We start from the raw sequence: 20,715 nt of genomic DNA, 5'->3' as shown, positions 1-20,715 counted from the left end.
AGGACATTCTTCTGCCTTTGTCCTGCAAATTGGCAAAAGTTGATAGGTACCCAACTATTTGTCCAAAATGTGTCAATAATTAATTAGTTGAGAATAATTTGTCCATCATCTTATCCACTGTCCTTATCATTTTCCTCTTCAGTTGACACAACAATTGATTTTTGATAGTTAAAACTTCATTAGTCTTACATTATGGATGAAATTCATAGGATGAAAAATAGTTGGTCAAAATTTTGTTTCACTCCTTGTATTTTAGTAAACTTTGGGGTTTAGTCCTTATACTTAAAAAAATTTAAAAAACAAAATTATATTACTTTTTCAAATTAAAAATTATTATCTAATCATTGACACTATTAATTTTTTTTATTAAATTTTGCTTACTATCATATATGCATACTGAATTCGTAATAATTTGCTTTTGAAGTTGGTGTGATTGATTAGCTGTAGTCATAGCAAATTTTAGTTAATTGTGTAAATAACTAGAATAAAATTTTTAAATAAAAATGTAATGCAATTTAATTTAAAATTTTTTAAGTATATAAATTAAAATTAAAATTTTATTTAAGCACAAGTATCGAGGACATATTTTTACCAAAACAATTTTCTCCTTTATTTCAAGAAATGGTGTTCATGAATGGGAAAGTTTAAGAGGAAAAAGAATAGTAATTAAACTTAGCCGATTGAGTATTAGTTCGATTAGTATAAGAATATTTTAAAATTTTATTATAGGTTCTGCTCTTTATGACACAGTATTTAGAATTATTAATAGTCTCTCCTCAATCCATAAATAGGAGGATAATGCGTTTCAGTATACTCAAACCTACATTCTTTTGCATTAGTAACAATACTCATGCCAATCAAGTTAAGACTCAATCGTTTAGTAATGTACTTTTTTAATTTTACAAATAGACTTAAAAAACAACCACGTGTCTCATTTATTTTATAACTTTATTTTTTAATATTTTATTATATTTTATAAGACGCTTATCACCGCTCTAAGTCGTGACCAAATATTTTTCCTTAAAATTAACATTTTTAATCATTTAGATTGAACCGACTCTCATTCAAAGCCTGATAAGCTTTTATACATGCCAAAAGATTTTGACAATTTTTACAACATAGATTGAAAAAAAAAGCATAAAATATAAAAATAATAAAAGTAATAATACACTATAAAGCAAAAATCTAAACGTTGCAGAAAATAGAAGACAGTGATTGATGAGATTTAATGTATTGTTGCAAAGGAGTTCAACCTTTGCAGAGTAAAAATAAATAAATTATCAATAATATTTGAGAAATTTTATATTATAATAACATTATTTTTATTTTTTCAGGTAGGGAATAATTTTAGGAAAATATTTCGGTTTTATTTGAGAAATAGTTGATAGTTGATTGTTGACTACAGCGATTGATTTGATTAACTGATTCTATTAATTGTTTATTTAAAAGTATTTGGTAAAATTTAACTGAAAATTGATATGTATAAAATGATAAATAAGGGCATGACACGTTTTATTGTTAAGTATTTATTTGTTTATAATACTTTAGTCTTTATTGGATGAAATTATTGAAACAAAATACTATTACCAATTAATTAAAACATCCATTATAGAAATTAATTAGTAAATATTTTTGAAATTTTAAATAAACAATTTTATTAAGTTCCTTATTTGTAAATTTCTTAAGTTGTATAAAAAATTATTTTACACAAATAAATTGAAAACAAATTAAGAGTACATAGATTAATTAGTGAATGTTTTTTAGAATGAGGCTACTGATATTTTGGCACCTCTATTAGGTTTGAGAGCATTTAGCAAAGGTGTAACGACCCGAACTTTAAGGTTATTAGAAAGGTGTATTTTCGGATCACTATTTTTGAAAAATGGATTAAAAAATATTTATTAAAAATATTTATGAAGTTAATCGAGTGGTTAATTAGAGTTTTAATTAAGTGAATTTAGCTTAATTAAGAGTAATTAGGAAAAATGACTAAATTCAATAAAGGATGAAAGTTGAATTGTAGATTAAAAGAAAATAAAAAGGGACCAAATAGGCAATTATGCCTAACGTATGAATTTAGGCGGCAAAAAATGGAAGAGTCTAGGATTTTCTTATATTAATTAATTAATTTATTATTATGGTTATTATTATTTAATTGATATTAAGTTATTATATTATGAAATAAATTGAAATAAAGACAAATGTGTGATGATAAAATTTGTACAAGTGTAATTTTAGAATAAAAGATATTTATTAATTAAATAATTAAATAATGAGATTTTTGTTTGATAAATAAATTAAATAATGACAATTGTAATGAATTTATTGGTACAAATGTGAAATATAAGTGTGTACAATTGTAATATTAGTATTTAATATTAAATAAGATATTTATTAATTAAATAATTATATTATGAGATTTTTATGTAATAAATATATTAAATTATGACAAATATATGGTAAAATTTGTGACATGTGTAATAATAAAAATGTATACAAGTGTTAAATAAATATTTGTTATTAAATAGATTTTTAAATATAGATATTTTTTTATTATATTTTATATATATATAGTAAATAAATAAAGAAAAAGAGAAAGGAAACAAAGAAAAAAAAAACAGAATAGGCAAACGAAAAGCAGGGGAAGCAAAGAAAGGAAGGAGAAAGAAAAGAAAAAGGGAGAATTAGGGTTTGAAGGTTTGGAAGTTTAATAGGTAAGTTAATTTAGCCCTTTTTACTTAATTTTGATATTTTAAAAGCTTTAGAACAAAGTTTTGATGAAATTAAATTAATATTTTGAAAGTTACTAGAATGCTAAATATTGTTCATGTTGAATAAAAAAATGAATTAGGGGTTAGATTGATAAGAATTCAAGTTAGAAATGAAATAAGGACTGAATTGTAAAGTAATTCATAAGTTTTATGTTGAAGGAACTAAATTGATGAAATTTTCGAAATTAGGAAAATATGCTGAAAATTTAATAGTTAAGTATGAGTTTGGACAAATTTTGAATAGAAATGAAGTATGAATTGAGATAGAAAAAGTAAGTGAACTTAGTTAAGATTAAATTGAAATTAAAGTAGAAATTGAATCAAAATTTATTAATTAGATATAAATTAGTAGAGAATTAACGAATATGAATTGTTTTAATTCCCATAGCTAATGTTGTCTCGGGAAATCTCGGCTAAACAAAGAAAAATGGCAAAGACAACGGGAGTTAGCTCGAGAAAATACGGTTTGTATTTCTATAATCCGAACTCAGTCATTATTTGTTATATTTATATACAGATGACAATTGTTAGTGTTACAATTATGATATTTTACAATTGAAATGGATTAATTTTGGTATGTGATGAATTTATCAAATTTATATTGATTGAAATCATTTTGATTGAATTTATATTGATTGAAATATATTATATATATGATTATGTAAAAATTTGAATATTGAATGAATGTTATATTGAAAAATTATATTGATTGGAATATGAGGGAATTGATATGAATATATGAGATTTGTGATAATTGAATAATTGATATTGAAAAGTGAATTGAGTTGTATTGAATTATGAATTAATGTGAATAATTGAAATATATTTGTTGAATTGAATGAAAATATATGAAATTATGGAAATGTGTGAATATATGTGATTATTAGAATGATAGATTGATGAAAGATTTATTAAATTAAGAAAGTGAATCAAATACCCTATTAACAGTATCAGACCAGATTGGATACAAATGGCATGCCATTGGATTTATGATGTGATGAGGAGATTTGTAGTTCGGCTGAGAAGATGTTTCTGTTATTATATACTTCGGTTTATCTAAAGAGGCATTTAATGCCTTATTGGTGTATTTGGGAGGATATGATATACTGGTGTGTTATAGAGGATTTATAATATTCCGGGTGTGTTTGGGTTGGATATTCTGGTGTGTTTGGGTTGGATATTCTGGTGTGTTTGGGAGCAATCCACGTATCCATCAGAGTCCGAGTCTTGTTAATAGGGGTAAATAAGTGAAAAGATAAATCGAGTGAATTTGATTGATTGAGCTATTGGAATGAAATGAGAAATTGAATTGAGAATTGAAATTGAGATATGAGATTGAAAACATGAACCAAAAGGTTCATGAAATGAGTGAAGTTCAAATGGATGATGATTGATGTTAGAATGAATTAAAATGGTATATTGTTAAGAAGTAAAGTGTGAATACAAATGAATTGTGAATATATTGTAAAGAATTTATACGGTAAGCAAATGAAAAGAATTGAGCAAATATGTTGTTGTGTTTGTTATATGGCTTGTATAGAATTTTTATGGTAAGTAAATGAAACTTATCTATAAAATAAATAAATGAATAGTTATATTTGTTATTGTGATTTTAAGTTTAATTGTTATATTATCAAGTGTTTGGATTATAGAAATACCACTGAGTATACCATACTCAGCGTACAGTTTGTTTCCGTGCACAGGTAAAGTAAAGATAGAACGTTGAATCAGCATCCCAGGCCGATTCCGAATTCAATGAGGTAAAGTGTGTTAATTATGGGTAATGGCATATACCTAGGATGTCTTATGTGTGTGTCATTTTGAAATTGTAAATGTAATGATGAAATAAAAAAATTTAGGTTTGGTTATGATATAAAATAGGATTTGACTAATTTGGTATGAATTTGAATTTTCGTGAAACAATGTCAGATTGATTTTGGAATTCCCTATTCTGAATTGGGAAAATCATTAAAAATTGCATAAAAATAATTATGAGCTATAATTTATATGTTTAGAATCTTTAATGAATCTATTTTCAAGAGAAATAAACGGGAACATCATCCGAGTCCTATGCTATGAGATAATTAAATTTTAGTAAAAAAGGGTCGAAGTTGTCAAATAGCAGACCAAGGGTAACTTTGAGGAATAAACTGTACTAATTGGATATATTAAAAATTCTGAAAATTTTATGGTAGAAAGGTATATGAGTCTAGTTTTAAGGAAAATTAACGGAACTTAATTTGAAGTATCGTGGCTCCAGTTATAAATATTTTAGTGACTGCTGCTCAAGAAGACAGCTTTGACATAAACATAAGAAAATAATGGAATTGTGTGTAATTATTCTGTAAATTCCGGTAATGCTCCATAACCCTATTCTGGTAACGATTTGGGGTAAGGGGGGTTACAAAAGGAAATGATTTTTTAGTAAGTATGGTGATATATGTCATTTCACATATCTTATTTCCAATTAACTATGAAAAAAGTTTTTCATTCATGTGTATTTTGTTTTGGAGGTTTTAACTTAACAATCTCTTATAAAGCTCAATTTACCAAATACTACAATTAGAGGGTTTGACTACCCAATCCTCCATTTAAGGGCGAAGCCTGGGGGGCTGGCATGGGCCCCGGCCCCCCTTAAAATGTAAAATTATTATTTTGGCTCTTAATTTTAAAAAATTAAATTAATAAAGATAAAATTGCACTTTGGCCCCCTAAAATTATAAAAATTCAATTTAATTCTTTATAAATTATAAAGATATAAAATATAAAAAATTAAAATTTCATCTGGCCCCCCTTAAAAAAATTTTCTGACTTCGCCCCTGCCTCAATTTGTGCCAAGTCAGCTAAAAAAGCTCAAAATTTTGTTTACCAAAACCCTCTCGGTATATTGTAAACACCACAAGTAAGAGTAGAGAGTTAACAAATGACCTATAAAAGGTATAAGAAAATATTTAAAAAAACATATGACAATTTTTTAAGATTGCTTGTAAAATAAAAAAAGTATACTGTCAATCTACTAAATATTAACCCATAATTTTAATACATATAAATAACTTATATTTTTTTATATTTTAAAAATATTATTATTGTATTATATTATATTAATATCAAATTTTAATTATATTATTACTTGAATATCTTAATACTCAACAGGAGCCAAGCTAGAAACATTTTCTAGAGGAGCCGAAATTAAATTATATATTTTTTATAAGTGTTAAAATACAGTTTTACCATTATTAGCTTATATTATCATAGTTTTTGGTAAGATTAAATAAAAAATTTATCATTTTAAAAGGGTCAAACTATAATTTTACTAAGTATTAACTTATACTTTTATAGATTTAAGAAAGTTTATAGAGAAACTTTTTTCATTTTAGGGGACTAGGACTCATATAGTCCTTTTATACTCAATTCAAGCGACATATAAGTCTAGCCAATATTTGTATCTATAAAGGGTAAACTACATTAGTTGTCATCCAATTATAACTTTTTTTTATTACATAACTATGAAAAGTTATAAAATAGTCATTTAACTATAATAATTTTTTTTTGGTCACTGAACTATATTGAATGTTATTATTTTTATATTAACCAACGAGTGACAAAAAAATAAGTTTAAATAGTCAGATGACTATTTTATAATTTTTTATAATAAAAAATATTTATATAAAAAAACTCAAGCTAAAACTTAGTCAATTTACATATAAATATATAAATTTATTATTTTATTCTTAAAATCAAATAAAACAATATTCAATAAAAAAATTCAACTTTTAACATTATTCAAAAATTCAACTCTGTCACAAGTCAGCCTCACGAAACACGATGTCTGATCCCACACGTGTGGTACTGAGGAAAAAAATATTATAAAAAATAGAAAAGAATAGAAGTTAAATTGAAATTTGTACACTTTCCAATGTCTGAAATTTCACACGAATGGGATGTGTCAGACATGCACGTGTGCCTCTATTTAATGTTTTCTGCTCTTTTTTGACAGTGACTCTGAAATAAGAAAGAGAAACAGATCACCCCCTAGCCCTCACATGCACCCCTCACAAATGTTTATACTTTCTTTTTAACTTTTTCATAAATTATATATTAAATTTTGATTTTTTTTAAAATTTAGTTTCCCAAAGTATTATTTAAAAAAACGAATGAATTTATTGGTTGAGATCCCTTTGGAAGGACGTTTATTTTTAGTACAGTATGTTTATACTTCTTTTTATCTTATGTTATAGTATTTAATCTCATCGATATCATTATTTTTTACATTAACAGCAAGTAAATGCATTATCCATCTAAAAAGGTCCTAAGTCTTAGCTCGATTGGCATGGATATTGTTGCCAATGTAGGAGGACGTGACTCTGAGTGTGTTAAAATGTATTATCCTCTTATTTATGAGTTGAGGGGCTATGAGTAATTTTAGATATTATGCAAATGATAACCTATAATGAGATTATTAATAAAAACGAATAAATTTATTATTATTTCTTTGATATAAGTATTAAACAACTCATAATTTCCTAAATCATTATTGAATTTTGGGATAAAAAAATTAATTTGGTCTTTAAGCAAACTGCTCAAAACTGGTAAAATTTAAAAAAATTGAAACAAAAAAGGATGGTTGGGCTTGTTCATAATTTGTTTAAAAGTTTTATAAAGTTTTTAATTGTTTATTTAATTATTTTTGGATCAACAATCAAATCAGTTGAATTGGTGATTTGGTTAGTTTGATCACTAGTCCGGTTTTAAAACGTTGGCCCAATCTTTAAAGTAAAAGATATTATGCACTTAAACGCTTTTAAACCCCGGACTTTTAAGACTCAAATGAACACAAATGAATTTATTCCTAGTTAAACAAAATTAATTATATTTCCATGCGGCTCTGATTGTAACACTCGTCATCATTTAACAACAGTTAGTTATCAATTTAAATCTATTAATAACATTACAAAAGTAAATAGACCAAATGTGTCAACTTAAAGTATAAGGATTAAAAATCAAATTTAAATATAATAGAAGGCCTAAAACTAGAAATAAACCAAAATTTAGATACATAATATTTTATGAATATCTGGGGATATTTGGGCCTATTAGCAAAGCAAAAATATAGCTGAGTGCTCCTCCAGTTTTAGGTGCATTGAGAGCAACTACCCAACAACTAGTTTCTTCTTTTGTTTACTGATGAACTTTCCAATAAAGATCATTCGATAAATTATATCAATTTTTTTATATTGAAAAATCTTATCACAAATTTCAGGCAAATATATATAATCGAAAAGCCCCCTACTTTTATTTTTTTATTTAACATAATTTTTCAATTTGATTTTTATTATTTTTAATTAAATTTAGCCTTCAATTTTTTAAAAAAAATTAAATTTAATCATCAACTTTTTTTAAAAAATTGAAATGTTTTTAAAAAAATACGAACTAAAACTTTAAGATTTTAAACATGTTAGCCTGCACAGCAATCTACGTGTACTTCATGCTAATTTTTTTTAAATATTTTTTTTATAATTTTTAAATTATTTATTGATGTGACATATAAAAAAATTAGCGTCATATTAGGCTGCATTGTTTCACTGAAAACAACTTCTAGAAAATAGATTGATTTTTTGGAAAAGCTTATATTTTTTTTGTATTTAGATGATTCTGCGTAAAATATTTTTCGTTGTGAGGCAAATTTTCTTGAAATCATTTTGTAAACTTTTTTCTTAGTGAAACGAACATGATATAAATAAGATAATATTTTGTAATATTTGATATCACATATAAACTTAATAATACACAATGCTTAATGAAAATTTAATTTAAATATATATTACATGTACGAGAATGTAAATTGACACACTAGAGTTGGAAGGGATAAATGAAGCCAAACATGATTTAAACAAATATTCATATTTATATAATTTAAAATATTCCTATTTTATTCTAGGTTAAAATATATTAGAAGTCCCTATACTTTTGTTTTTTAGAATTTAGTCATACTTTTTAGATTTAAAAATCCAGGTCCGTTTGTTAACATTATTAAAATTATTTTGTTAAATTCAAGTTCATTACAACTTCAATTTTTAGTTAAATGGAGAGTATTTTTATTTAAAAATGTCACACCAATTTTTTTTTTAAATAATAGTGTTAACAATTGGACCTGAATTTTGAAATCTAAAAAGTAGAGGAATTAAATTCCTAAAATTAAAAGTATAGGGACTAAATTCAAAATTTGTGAAGAGTACATGGACTTATGACATATTTTAACGGTATAAAATATTTATTATTAATATATTTATATTTATAGTATATATTTATTATTAAAATATTAATATAAATACTTTCAATAATATATGAAGAATATTATTTAAATTTTAAAATGATTGTTTTTAAAATTTATTAATAAAATTTAAAAATAATAAACTATATTAATTATATTAATAATTTGTTATATTATTAAATATAAATATTTAAATATTTATATTTAATAATATTAAAAATTATAATATTATTTATTAATATTATAAATATTTTTAAAATTAAAATTAAAAACTTATTATTAACATAATAATATTAGGCTTGATTGAAATTAATTTTTTATATTAAAATAAATTAATCGTTCATTTCTAAAAAATGATTTGTGCTTTTTAAAAAGATAAGTCATTTTATAGAAAAAATGATTTATTTTATGTTGACCTGTAAATCATTTTTCACTTGCCAAATTGCTTTCCATGAAATTAACAACGGCATTTTCTGTGAAACAAATGCACCCTTAGTATGAAGTATACGTGGACTACCACACAAGTTGTCTCGCCAACATCATTAAAAATATTAATATTTTTGTTAACATTTTCTTTAAAAATACGATTTGACTCTTTTAAAATATTAATAGTTAAATTTAATTTAAAAAGCCAAATCGATAAAAGATATAAACATTAAAAACTAAATTTATCATCATGCCTATTCGTTTTAATAGACTATGAGTATAATTATAAATACAATTAATATATTCGAATAATTATATCAACGAATGTTTAAGTGTAGTGGTAAGACACATTGAAAACAACATTATTAGGAAGAACGATCACAAATTCTAAATATAAACCGTAAAAATAAACACGAAAAATGCAAAAAATCATATATTCAAATAATTATACATAACAAAACTTAAATCAAAATAAATTTAGAATTAAAAATCGAAAAATACCCAAACTTATATTTTCATGAAATTAAAACCTCATTGACTTTTTTTGTATATATAAATAAATCTTAGTTGTCAATTAATCATTGATTAGGATTATACAAATTCGAATTAAAATATTTTTTTTCCTTTTTTTTTGTTTATTTGATTGATATGATGGGAAGATTAGTAGTACCAAAAGTTTTGGGGGTTGGTTCCCTTGGAGATTTTGTTATAGAAAATTCCTATTATTGACTTTTTTACCTAAGATTTTTCCCTTTTTTTTTCTCTCTACAAATATGATGGTGCTTGGACTTTTTATTGATTTTGTCGGCCAATTTTGGGGTTTTTAATTTTTTTTGAGTTTTTATTTTGGTGGATATATATTTGAATATAATTGAAATTCTTTTATTAAAGAATAAATTTTTAAAAAATTGAATATGCTTCTATAGGATATGGAAAATTTTGAGTAACATTTTGGTCCAATAATCTTATCTTATTTGTTACAGATAGATTGCTTCAATCGAATTAAAAATTAATTGGTACAATAATTTAATTATATAATTGAAATTAAAATTTGAAAAATCTGTTATAATTAATAATAAATTGTCAAATTTAATTTATTGAATAAAAATAGAATATCAAATTAGTTCAACTATGATGTTGACATGATATTCGTTATGTTTTTTTTATATAACTCACACACCATCAATGGTAGCAAACTATACACATCAGGTAACTCTCTAGAGTTTAATCCTAAAATATGAGTATGGGTAATCACCCTTTGAGGAATGGACCAAAAATCAGGGTTGCATTTACCATTCATTAATTAATAGACATGTTTTAATGACTTAAAAGCCAAAATTTCCTACCGTAATTAGACTTGGCACCTCAAAGATCATGGTACTAATGTGCCTCTCCCCCTTATTATATTGTATTGTATCGAAAGAAAATATATTAACCAATAATTATTAAATGTAATAATAAGGTATATTATATTTTTAGAATGTAAATTTATATTTTAGAGACATAATTATAGGAGTGAAGAGAGAGGGCAAATAGGGGCCTTTGCCCTTTCTAAAATGAAAAATTATGTTTTTAGCCTTTGAAGTTTTATAAAATTTTAAGTAAATAAATGGTAAAAGATTTATATAACTCAATCTGAACGCCCCAGAAAAATTTTAGTTTCGTTGATGAAGGAGTAACCACGAACCTTAAATATAGATCATAAAATAAACATAAAAATTAAAAGGAATATCAATAAATTATTTTTATCGATTTTGGTGAAAATAAATGGAACTCTTTTGCTTTATTTTTTCTTCTTCCAATTAGATTCTTCTTTGTAAGTAGTAACTATTCAATTAAATTCAAAATTGCATTGGCACTTGAAACCTTGGGAGGTTTTGTTTTTTCCTCTCTTTTTTTCTCATCAAAATAATTAAGGTTGAATTGTTCTCTGTGAACATTCAATTAAGTTCATGATTATGAAAAAAATAAAATGATTAAGGTTTAACTAATATATGTTAAATCATGATTACCATACCAAACCCAATTTTAAAAAAAAAAACAAACAAAAAATGGCAGTGTTACAGTGATTTCAATTTTCAATGGCATTTTGCCATTGTTTTGTTTGATGATGGTGGCAGTTTGCATGCTACTTGGACCTGTCTTTTTCTAACACGTGGCTAAGAATGTTACTTCCGCGACATGTTTTCGACATTGACACGTGTGGAATCATGGTCCACCTCATGATTTTTCCCTTTACAGCCTATCTATATCATAAGGATCGTTAAAGTGTATATCACACAAGCTCTATGATATATACTACTATGCCTCTATAATTATGCCTTGGAAAATGGTTGTTGTCTAACTTTTGGTGCCATATGATTGTATGATTCTAAAGAATTTTTTAAAAAATATGACATGACATCAAATATGATATTAATGTGTATATATATACACGAATACATGAATTGATGGATTTAATTAAAACTTTATAATTATTAGAAGTAATACTTTAGCTTTTATCGTTCTTGACACATCGTAACATCGACCATTACATCTTTATTAGGAGTAATACATAGGTAAGATAGGTTGACTTACCTTGCTAAATGAAGATAAGCTTTCTTTTACATGACACACTTGGTACCTCGTTTAATCCATCTTTGTCTCATCATAATTTATCAAGAAAGTTATTGTTTTCAAGTTATCAATCAGGATGGGACTTGTGCCGTATACGTATTAAGACCCCGAGTTACCAAAGGACCACCCTTGACTATAAATATTTGTCTCTAATGGTGGGAAGGGATAATGTTTCTCCTTCTACCTTTCTACTTAACTAGAGACATCATAACCTCTCTCTTACAGTTCTCCGCACGTCATTGTGTGAACTGTTACCCAACCTCAAAGGCGAACCCAGAAATTCTACTTAAAGAGAGGCCGAAATAAAATTATAAAATTTTGGAGGGTTAAAACTAAACATTTTAGAGTAGGAAATAAATGTATAAAACATTTAAATAAATCACATAAATCAAAATGCCATTGAGCATGAGTGTGTTGCATGAACATTGTTAGAATTGAGCCAAAGCCCTATTATTTTTGGGTCATTGTAAGGTCAAGAATGTAGTAATCACAAATTTGGGCTTTTTTCATGGTGAAACTGTATCCTCTTTCTGGAAAATGTTGGCCCAATTTTGCTAAGAATAGTTTCTGATCAATGCATATATAATGGACTAATCACTATGTTAAAATAATAATAATAATGGACTAATCACAGCTTATTAAAGCTTATTATGTTATCAACTTATGGCCTGATAATTAAGGGTGTTCACTGCCTTAGGTGTAATTTAGGTTCGAGTCGTGATAGTTGCATTAATTGTTTGAGCTTTGCCATGTTATTATAATAATAATAAAAAAACTTATTATGTTATAATATTGTGTACATGTTCAAATATTGTACGGATTTAAACTTTGTCATCTCATTGTCTGGGATTAGTTTTAGGTCATATTAATTTAAATTGTCTCAATTTAAGTTTTAAAAATTTTCAGTGGTTTCGGCTTGTGTCAAATTTAGTATTTAAGTTATTTGAGTTTGGGTTATTTAAGTTTAAGATTCAATTTCTTTTATAAAATCTGGGTCAAGTTATAATGAAATCGAATTATTTTGAGTTCAGATCATTTTAGCTTCAGATGGATTTGAATTTAAATCAATTTGGAATCGAATTATATGAATTTAGATTGTCCACACTTTATGATTAGGGGTTGGATTCACGAATGATGTAATGTGACTGGTTGGAGCCAAAGTTCAGCAGCTGAAGAATTGAACCATAGTATCAAGTTTATCGCCATTACACACCAACAAAAGCAATAAACTAATAAAGCTTTGAAAAGTTAACGCAAGCATTCACTCAAGCAATAGCTATCTGTTTCATCCATCGTAGAAGAACATAAACTCAAACTATACATTGTTCCTTTCATCAACACAAACAGACACTGGCGAAGTATACAACATGCATGATTAGGTTGCATGTTCCTCAATTGTTAGCATCCAAACCAAGTCTATATATATGGTAGTACTCTTCGTTCTGTCTCGAATCTAAAATTCGAATATATCTGAACTAATCTGATTTGACTATATAAAGTTAATAATTCAAAATTATTCAAACTTAAAAGCACCAATACTCAAAGTAACATAAATTTGAAATGATTTGAGTTGATTCTTAAATGGCCTGATCTATAGAGGCGAATCTATAGAAAGGGCAAGTAGAAGCTTGGGTCTCCCAAAATTAGAATATTATTTTTTAATCCCTTTATAAATTATAAAATTAGAAATTATCATTGTACTTTGACCAGCAAAATAAAAAGATTTATTTTTAATCTCTTCAAAAACAATGAAATTATAAGTTAATACAAGATAAAATTTCACTTTAAATACACAAAAAAATTATAATTTAATTCTAGCCCGTAAAACGATTATGATTTCGCCCCTACTAATCCATAAAACTCAAAATGATTCAATTTTAAAATAATCTAAATTCGAAGTAACCTGAACTCCAAACAAATCGAACTTGGAATCAACTAAATATAATTTATATGGGAAAAATATTCTCTTAAAATCATAGTTAAATCTGCCCATATAAATCTTGTCCACTTGATGTTGTAACATCTTTCCCATTGAGTAATTGGATGAAGATATTTTCACCAATTTATTTATTTTCTTCAATATAGCACCCCAATTTTTTTTTTCTTTCTCATTATAAAACAACCTAATTGTTTGTTTGGTTAAAAGGAATCGTAGAAAGCTGTGCTGGAAAATGATAGAAAAAAAAATTCCATAAGACCCCACAAAATAATAAGGTGAAGAAGCCATGAAACCATATCCAACCTCACCCATAGATGGATAAGCCAGAAATGAGAGCCCTAAAATTCTCATTCTCATCAATTTGATAAAAAAAACTAAACGTAAAATTATATTTTGGTCCCTGTACTATGGTAATTTTTATAATTTAATACTTATATTTTAATTTAACATAGTTTGATATTTCTATTTCATAATGTTATTAGTTAGTTGAAATTGTTGATACAGTTAACTATTCTAGGTAAAACGGTAACGTGATTTAGAAAAAAACAGTCAAAATAATTTTATCAGATCAATAAATTTACATGTTAACTGAATGTTTAAGGATTTTTTTATTTATTTCATATCGCTATTTTATTGAGAATAATTAATGGTTTAACAATTTGTATTGACTAACAACATTATAAAAGTAAAGACTAAAATGTGTTAAATTAAAGTATAGAAATTAAATGCATAATTTTACATGGTAGAGAAATTAAAATAATAATTTAACTGAAACTAAAATAATAGGGAACAACAAAAAAAATTGAGTAAAAATACAAAGGTTAAAATATGCTCCAAGTCCCTGTCTTATTCATATATTTAAAATTTAGTCCCACTACTTTTATAAAATGTCAGTGCAATTGTTAATATCGTTAAATTTTTTCTATTAAATCTAAGTACATTACGTTATTTTTTTGCCACATGACTACTAAATGAGAAATGTTTTACTTCAAAAGGTTAGGCCAAAAAATTTAACAAAATTAGTATTAAGGTGTTAACAATTGGACTTAATTTTTAAATTCGAAAAGTAGATGAAATAATTCCAAATATATGAAGAATATAGGGACTTGGATCATATTTTAATCAATTCAAAAAGTAAAGAACTAATTCTAAATGTACAAAAAGCATAAGGACTTGGAGCATATTTTAACCAAAAATAAAACAAAGGCATAATTAACTAGACATTTTTCAATACATGTGATTCCCCAATTTTCATAACACATGATATATATCGTACAAACTTTGCATACATGTAGACTCAATATCCTCCAAAGCAATTCAACCACCATCACTGCCTACTCCTCAGCCATGGCAACCACCACAGCTGCCACCGTGTCACATTTTTTCGGTACCCGTATCCAAACCTCTAACCCAAGCTCCGGTAGAATCCAAGCTAGGTTCGGCTTTGGAACCAAGAAAGCACCACCCGCACCAAAAAAGGCCGCCCCTAAACGGCCATCCGATCGCCTTGTTTGGTTCCCGGGCGCAAACCCACCGGAATGGCTTGACGGTACAATGATCGGAGACCGTGGGTTCGATCCTTTCGGGTTTGCTAAACCGGCTGAATACTTACAGTACGATTTGGACTCGTTGGACCAAAACTTAGCCAAGAATGTGGCTGGTGAAATTATAGGGGTGATTAGCGAGACGGCGGAGCTGAAACCGACGCCGTTTCAGCCGTACACGGAGGTTTTTGGGATTCAAAGGTTTAGAGAGTGTGAGTTGATTCATGGGAGATGGGCAATGTTGGGTACGCTTGGTGCTATCGCCGTTGAGGCAGTCACCGGCGTTGCATGGCAAGACGCAGGGAAGGTATGTCATTTTAGAAGTTCTTGCATTTGCATGTAATTTTATGTGTTATATTGCATAATCAGATTGCATTATTTTTTTGCTTAAAAAAATAATAAATTAGTGGAGAGTAAATTAATTTTTTGTATTAAAAACATAATTTATTAGAACAATTATTTTGGAATCAGAATTAAATAATAAATTTTGATAAGAGTTAAAATATAATTTTACTATTATATTAGTTAATATCTTTATAAGTTTTTAAAGAACTAAATTAAAATCTTATTATTTTTTAGGGATTAAAGTAAAATTTTATCATTAATAATTTATAATTTTATAAATTTTAAGGAGGGAAATGCAATTTTTCAATTTTTGGGAGGCCTTGCCTATCACTCTCGTCGCTTTTGAAAACTAGCGTGACTGACAAAATAACAGTCACGTAAAAGGATAAATTAATTTTCATTATTAAATCTTTAATATAAATATTTGTTAAAATTTGTGAAGTGTTATTTGAATTTTAAAATTCTCTCACCTAATTTCTTTATATATATATATTAATATATATTGTCTATTATTTGGAATAATATATTAGGGTTTGACATGTGATTGACTTAAATTTAATGGATTTTTATTTTATCAATAATTTTATTAATAATTTTTTTTATAATCAGAGTATTATTATTTTTTTTTATGTGTAGAACAAAAATTTTTAAAAACTTCAATTAGCCTTTCAAAAATTTTAAAAATTCTAACTCCAAAAGCTTTAAAAATTTTAATTAAACCATTTAATTGTTTTTTAAAAAAATTATTAATCCTCTCAATTTTTTTAAAAAATTCATTAAATCTTTAGTTTTTAATAAAAAATTCAATTAAACCTTTTATTTTTTTTGAAATGGGTGTTAGTGACACGATCGGCGACCCACCTAAACATGTAAAATTATTGTTGTTTAGGGAGGAAACTAAAAAAAAATGAGTGGAGGAAAATGATATATGTATAAAAAAAAAATCTGTCCTTTGGAGGGATATAAAATGGGTTGGTTTCCCTTTCGTTCATAAAAGCAAATTTTCATCGAGGGACCATCTGAAAATTACAAACAATGGCTGTTTTCCACAACCCATTTTCTTCTTTTTCTCAATGCAATCGTGTCTTCATATGATCCAAACGAAATTTATGGTTGCATTGGCTGATAATTGACAAATGCTGATGTTGATATACATGGCAGTATCAAAGATGAACAAACTTCTTTTGTTATCATCATTTAAATGCTGATTTTTTTGTTCTTTGTAGGCCATGGAATTTACTTAATTCATGTTTTTGGGTTAATTGTAGCAAACATTTTCGATTTAAGATATAAATTTGTTGCTAAACTTTCAAACGTCTTAATCGAATTCTCAAAGTATTAATATTGTATTGGTCAAGTCTTTTATTCATTGTCTTGAACATTAAATATCAGTTCAAATTTGACGTGGAGCATATTTGAAACATACGAGATCAAATTGCAATTTGTCTATACCTATCGTGTGGACAATGTAGATCTAATGTGTTAAAAAAAAAGAAGAAATAGTACTTTTGTTGTCATTGTCTATTTCTTTTAACGTGTCATATTCAAGTTATTCATGTGATAATACACATGTTTAGAATTTGATCCACATATTTTAAATATGTTCCATGTCAGATCTAAACTATAGATGTTTATGGATTGGGCTAGGCTTAAGTATAATATTAACACACTTTGTGTTTACCCAAGCTCGGCCTGAAATATGGGCTTAAAATTTTACACAATCTTGCCTATATTTGCAAATGGTTAACTTAAACCCATTCTAATAAACCCATCCATATTATTTTAAATTTTTGAAAAATATTTTTATAATTTTATTTTTTTCATTTTTTAAAATACAATTTAACATTTTTTTAATGTTTACATTATAGGATTATATATTATTATATATTTATTTTTTTATGTGTTATAAATTACATAATATGATTTACTATAGGCTTCGAAAAATGAGTTGAGCTGGGATTTGGCCTTGAATGCATGAGTCGAACCCATAATTTAAATGAGTCTAATAGCTTATTTTTAAAATCTAATATTTTTACTCAAACCTTACTAAATTTCAAGCAGACCTTCAGGCTTGGGTAGTTAGCCTGACTCATAAACAAGTCTAATCTGAATTAGAATTTGAAATTTAGCCTAACCCTTGAATAGGTTTAATTTAAGCTGGTATTTAACATCTAAATTGAAAGCTAGGTTGATGAAAAGTCTTGATTTTTTGGTATAACTAAGGTTTCTTCCATATCTATTTTACAATCTACGAAAGCTAATCATTTTAGAGATTTGTGATTGTCCCTCCCAACAATGCTATCTTGTGTCTTACTATTGCACCAAATACTTGTTGCTGAGAGAAAGATTTGATAGATACAATACTAACACTTTGAGGACTCAATTTAAATGTTCTAAATTTTAGGAACCAATTTAAAATCCAGACAACAATTCAAGGATGTCCAATGCAATTAACCCTTTTTATGTTTTCCTTTTTCAGGTAGAGTTAGTGGAAGGAGCATCATACTTAGGGCAACCACTTCCATTCTCATTGACCACATTAATATGGATTGAGGTATTGGTGATTGGTTACATTGAGTTCCAACGGAATGCTGAGCTTGACCCTGAGAAAAGGCTATACCCTGGTGGCTATTTTGACCCACTTGGCTTAGCTTCTGACCCTGAAAAAATTGATAACCTCAAGTTGGCTGAAATCAAGCATTCTAGGCTTGCCATGATTGCTTTCCTCATCTTTGGCATTCAGGCTGCTTACACTGGCAAGGGTCCTATTAGCTTCATTGCTAGCTTTAACAGTTGATCTCATATGGCTCCTATATTAGGGATATGGCCATTTCAAAAAAAAAAAAACACTTAATATATGGTATGTTATTGTAAAAGAATGAAAAAGAAAAAAAAAACGTTAAGTGGCTTATTTGTATGACATTTGCCTTTTTTTTAAAATAAATTTTCATGAAAATAGGCTTGTCTATAGGTTGATGAAATAATTAATCCAATTTAATCAATATTTGAATAAGAAAAATTTCATCTCAAGCAAGCTAGTTTCGCTGAATATGAATATGATTTTTTTTAACATTAATTTTATTGTAGGTTTTTATTATATTTGTTATTTTTTATACAATACTTAGAATTATTTATAGTCCCTCCCTAACCCTTAAATAGGAGGATAATGTGTTTTAACACACTCGAACCTATGTCTTGCTGCACTAAAAATAATATTGATACCAATCAAATTAAAACTCAATCGACGAAAACTTAAATAATAAAAATATTTTATTAATATATTAATAGTGAAACGGGTTGTCAAATTGGAGTGGTTTTTTTTTTGACTTTTCTTTTTCACAAATAAAAATAAGAATTTCATTTAAAAAAAATGTTGTGCATCTTTCATTATTGTTAAAAATCAACAACTTTATACATAATTATGGATCCATTGGTGTATGAAAGTGGTTGGTTTTAACCTCATTTTTTAATTTTATAATATAATATGAAATTTATAACATATAAAAATTAAATTTATAGTGATGTACAACATTTAGAGTTATTCATGGTTATATTATTTGTCCAAACTTGAAGGCTCATTTAAAACTTGAAAGGATTTTGGTAAAAAATATTTGACCCAAAAATGAGGCTTAAATAAAAATAATTAGGCTCATTTAAAATATGAAACATGTTTGGGTTTAAACAATCAAGGCCTAATCTCGACATGTTTTCTAATTTTCTGATATATTAGATTATATTATATTTATATATTATGTAAGTTATAATACAAAAAATTATATCGATAGTAATATAATATTATAATGTGAAAATTAAAAAATATTAAGATATCCATATATGTAATTATAATAAATAAAAAATATATAATCAAATATTAAATTAAAAAAATATAAATATTTTAAAAAAAATTAAAAAACAAATATGGGCTAATCCAAATTGTCTTAAGTTAGCGACTTGTAAATATAGATAAAATTGAACAAAATGTTAAATTTATACTTTATATCGAGAAAATATATTAATATTGTGCTTCACTCCGATTCAAACCTGATTTAGCTCAATTATTCAACCACTAGTGGATATCATTTGTGGGGGTAAAAATGTGTAGAGCTTTAGCGATACCATATTTCAAATTTTATGGTTTATATGGATGTACTTGTTGATGTCATTTTCATGGATATTTTTGTTATAGGAAACTTCCCATGAAGAAGAACCCGATGTAGAAAGGAAAATTCGTCCTTGAATAGTAGGAAATATAGAAAGAAACATGGTTTTGGTTATGGATTAAAAATATTAGGCTCGAGTTGGATTGATATATAATATCGATATCATACATAATTGCTTAAACTCAGTTCAATCTAAAATACGAATATCAAATTAGTCACAACTTGTACATAGTTGTAAATATCCAACCTAAACCCATCTAAATCTGATTGATAAAAATTTTCAAAAAGATTATTTAATTTTATATTTAAATATATAATCACCATTATAAATTTCTTTTATTAATTTTTTAAATAAAAACAATTTAATATATTTTAAATAAGTTTAATTTTTTATCTAAGTCCATTTTTAAATTTAATATTTTTATTCAACCCCTCTCAAATATTACACCGACCTTCAAATTTGATAAGTAATCTGACATTTGGAGTACATTTCTGATATTGTTTGATTGGCAATGAATTGTAAATTTGAGTTGGGTCAATTTGAACTCAGTTCCTCTGAATCCATTTAAGGCCTAGCATGTCAATCTTGATCTGAATCTGGAAAGATGAATGATTAACCCGAATTTGATCCAACTTGATTTGA

General features: G+C 26.2%; 1 protein-coding gene across 1 annotated transcript; it reads left to right on the top strand.

Annotated features, from left to right (window-relative positions):
• The first annotated feature begins 15,203 nt into the window (after positions 1-15,203).
• Positions 15,204-18,832, top strand: LOC107931745 (chlorophyll a-b binding protein CP29.3, chloroplastic). Its single transcript, XM_016863676.2, has 2 exons — positions 15,204-15,874; positions 18,392-18,832. The coding sequence occupies exons 1-2, from the start codon at positions 15,284-15,286 to the stop codon at positions 18,707-18,709; spliced, it is 909 nt and encodes a 302-aa protein (XP_016719165.2). The 5' UTR covers positions 15,204-15,283; the 3' UTR covers positions 18,710-18,832.
• Positions 18,833-20,715: the final 1,883 nt, after the last annotated feature.

Source organism: Gossypium hirsutum, chromosome A10 (assembly GCF_007990345.1).
Source record: "Gossypium hirsutum isolate 1008001.06 chromosome A10, Gossypium_hirsutum_v2.1, whole genome shotgun sequence".
NCBI lineage: Eukaryota > Viridiplantae > Streptophyta > Magnoliopsida > Malvales > Malvaceae > Gossypium > Gossypium hirsutum.
This window is presented reverse-complemented; position numbering and strand designations above follow the sequence as displayed.